This window comes from Montipora capricornis, chromosome 10 (assembly GCF_036669925.1).
Source record: "Montipora capricornis isolate CH-2021 chromosome 10, ASM3666992v2, whole genome shotgun sequence".
Taxonomy (NCBI): domain Eukaryota; kingdom Metazoa; phylum Cnidaria; class Anthozoa; order Scleractinia; family Acroporidae; genus Montipora; species Montipora capricornis.
Genome location: NC_090892.1, coordinates 10,007,306 through 10,009,805, shown reverse-complemented (window position 1 = coordinate 10,009,805; position 2,500 = coordinate 10,007,306). Strand labels below are relative to the sequence as shown.

Below are 2,500 nucleotides of genomic sequence, written 5' to 3'. Positions count from 1 at the left end.
GTTTACACCAACATTCAAGGTACAGATGTAGCAGGGGTCTAGTATGTATTCCTTCAGTTTAGTGATGAAACTCTTTCTCTTTTTGTTCTGGGAATTTTTTGTTAGTGCTTTAAGGACAGCTCAAGGAAAAGAGCATGCAAAGGAAAAGCAGAGGTCAGATAATAAAAATAATATCAGATTTTACCACACCTTGATTACATGTAAATTGTGTATGATTCCCAGTGCACTGGTGGCTCAGTTGGTTGAGCATTGGGCTCAAACCCCGGCCAGATCAACACTCTGGATCTTCAAATAACTGAGGAGAATATGTGATTGTGAAGGGGAACCTCGTGACCCGAACTTATTCAAGGTCAAACACCATAAAATGCAATGATTTAGTCGCTTCACTCAGTGGCCAGCGATGTGTTTAAGATTACAGTCCTTTTAACCTTGTGTCCTTGTGGGTAGAATATACCTGAGGATTACAGTTACATGTAACTCACACTTTTAATTTTAACGTGTGTCCCAATAAGTAGGAGTCCTTGATTACAGTTTGGACTTCAACTTACATTGCCGTCATAAACCTTGTGAGTAACTTGTGTGAATAACACACTTCCCTGGCTGAAAACGGCTTGTTCAAGCTCAAATCCAAAAGAAGTTGTTTCAAAAACAGCTTGGGCACCATGATTAAGTCTATCTTGACTCACTTACTTTTGACTTTAGGTTTTAGATAAGAATTCATCATCTCCGCAATGCCACTCAAAAACTGTTTTTAGGCTGTTTGTTGTGATGGGGGAAGGCTATCCGGTACTGGCATGTTCAGATGCTCCATTCCATCTGGCTTAAAGCTGCATCTCCTCTTCCTGAAAATAATGCCCCATCTTTTCCAAACAGAGAATTTTCTGATTGTCAAAGAAATGCTGCCATGTACACTGTAATTAACAACTTACTAACCTCACTTGCTTGGTGCTGTACTGGAAAATATTGGCCCTTGGTTGTTTTGTTTGGATCGATCACTTGACCTCGGGCCAATATTCCCTAGTATGGCACTCCTGTTTTTTTAGTACTTAAGAGGTTAATAATGTATAAAGAGTAAGGACTTAACTGGCAAATCTAATGTTGTTTTCAAACTCCTTTACCATGAGGCAATTTATTTTTATTTTTAGGAACCAAATGGCAATGTACCAACTAAAGTTCAGAAAGTAGATTTGCAAACTGAGGTAACTGTTATTTTGCCTGTAAAGTACTGCTGTAATATAATTTACCACTATAGTTCTCTTTTGGGACTCATTTTTATAAGGTTACAAGTTCATATGTTTTCCTGCTTGAATTTTTGTTATACACCAGTTCAATTTTGATTTTCCTTTGTTTCAGACTTAGAAAAGGCATTGTTATAGCGTGAAGGTTACAGGTTCAAATTTTGTCCTGGTTGAATTTTTTTTTTTTTTTTAACACAATTTCAATTTGGTTTTTCCTTTGTTTCAGATTATGATAAGGAATATTAATTAAACGAAGAAAAATCAAAACTGGATTGCTTTGAAAAATTTTAAACCACAACATCTACATGATTGTTGATGATAGTCAATGATAGTTGAAGCTCGCTCTTCTGTTGGACCACCAACTATTATACACTATCATCAACTATCATTCATTTTGAGCTTGTTCAAATTCTTCATGATAGTCGATGATAGTTTTCCTCGTTTGACCACGCGTATGTCAGATAGTTCATGATAGTTTTTGGCCAGCTGTTTTCCCCAAACATCAGCGGGCTCATTTAAAATGGCCACCAAAAGTTCCTCGCAAGGCTCAGCTGCAGCTTCAGAAATTCGTGTTTACATCCAAGATGATAATCATGACAAAGAAAATACTGAAGACCAAGATATCTTAGAGAAGATATCCTCTGAAGAAAGCGTCAACTCGCAAGAATTAGAAGAGACACTGCAAAAAAAGAAGCGTATCACTAAATGTTCATTGCTCAAGAAGGGCAATGCGGCAAGATGGAGTAATGGCCTGATATTACGTCTAATAGAGGAATATGAGGCCTGGCCCTGCCTTTGGAAAGCCATTTTAGTGTTCGCATTTTTATGCCGAAAGAGCCTGGAACTAGCTGCTCGCGTGACTTTGCATGTGCGACTGCCAGTGAACTACAGTATCATCAACTATCACAAACTTCTTTGGCCATTTGAGCATGTGAATGATGATGATAGTTTGGAGAGAATTTTGACCAGGGCTTAAGATTTTATTAGAAGCCAAAAAAACATTAGAAATCCTTTGATATACTCATTTGTTTTCTTAGGAATCAAAAAGTAAATTCATTTCTTAGGAATCAAAAAGTGAACACTAAAACTGTTCATCTTTAATGGGTTTTACATGGAGCTTAAAATTATTTTCTTTGTTGCTCTTACAGTTGCTATGTTTGGGACTGTGTTATAAACTTCTTTGAAGGTGAAACATTACTTTACGGGACTATGCCACATTATTCACAGTGACAACAACAAAAAGAAGTAAATTCAAAGTTTAC

At 36.9% G+C, this 2,500-nt stretch overlaps 1 protein-coding gene across 16 annotated transcripts in view; it reads left to right on the top strand.

The window, feature by feature from the left end:
• LOC138019422 (uncharacterized) overlaps nt 1–2,500 on the top strand; it is a 6,888-nt gene that overhangs the window by 2,287 nt on the left and 2,101 nt on the right. The window contains exons 3-5 of one of the 16 annotated variants that reach the window (XM_068866209.1): nt 106–153; nt 1,146–1,199; nt 2,387–2,424. In XM_068866209.1, coding sequence (XP_068722310.1) covers nt 106–153; nt 1,146–1,199; nt 2,387–2,422 — 138 coding nt within the window. In that variant the 3' untranslated portion in view covers nt 2,423–2,424. Of the gene's footprint in view, nt 1–105; nt 154–1,145 lie in introns of all 16 variants that reach the window. The other 15 variants (XM_068866208.1, XM_068866207.1, XM_068866202.1 and 12 more) reach the window with 15 other exon arrangements.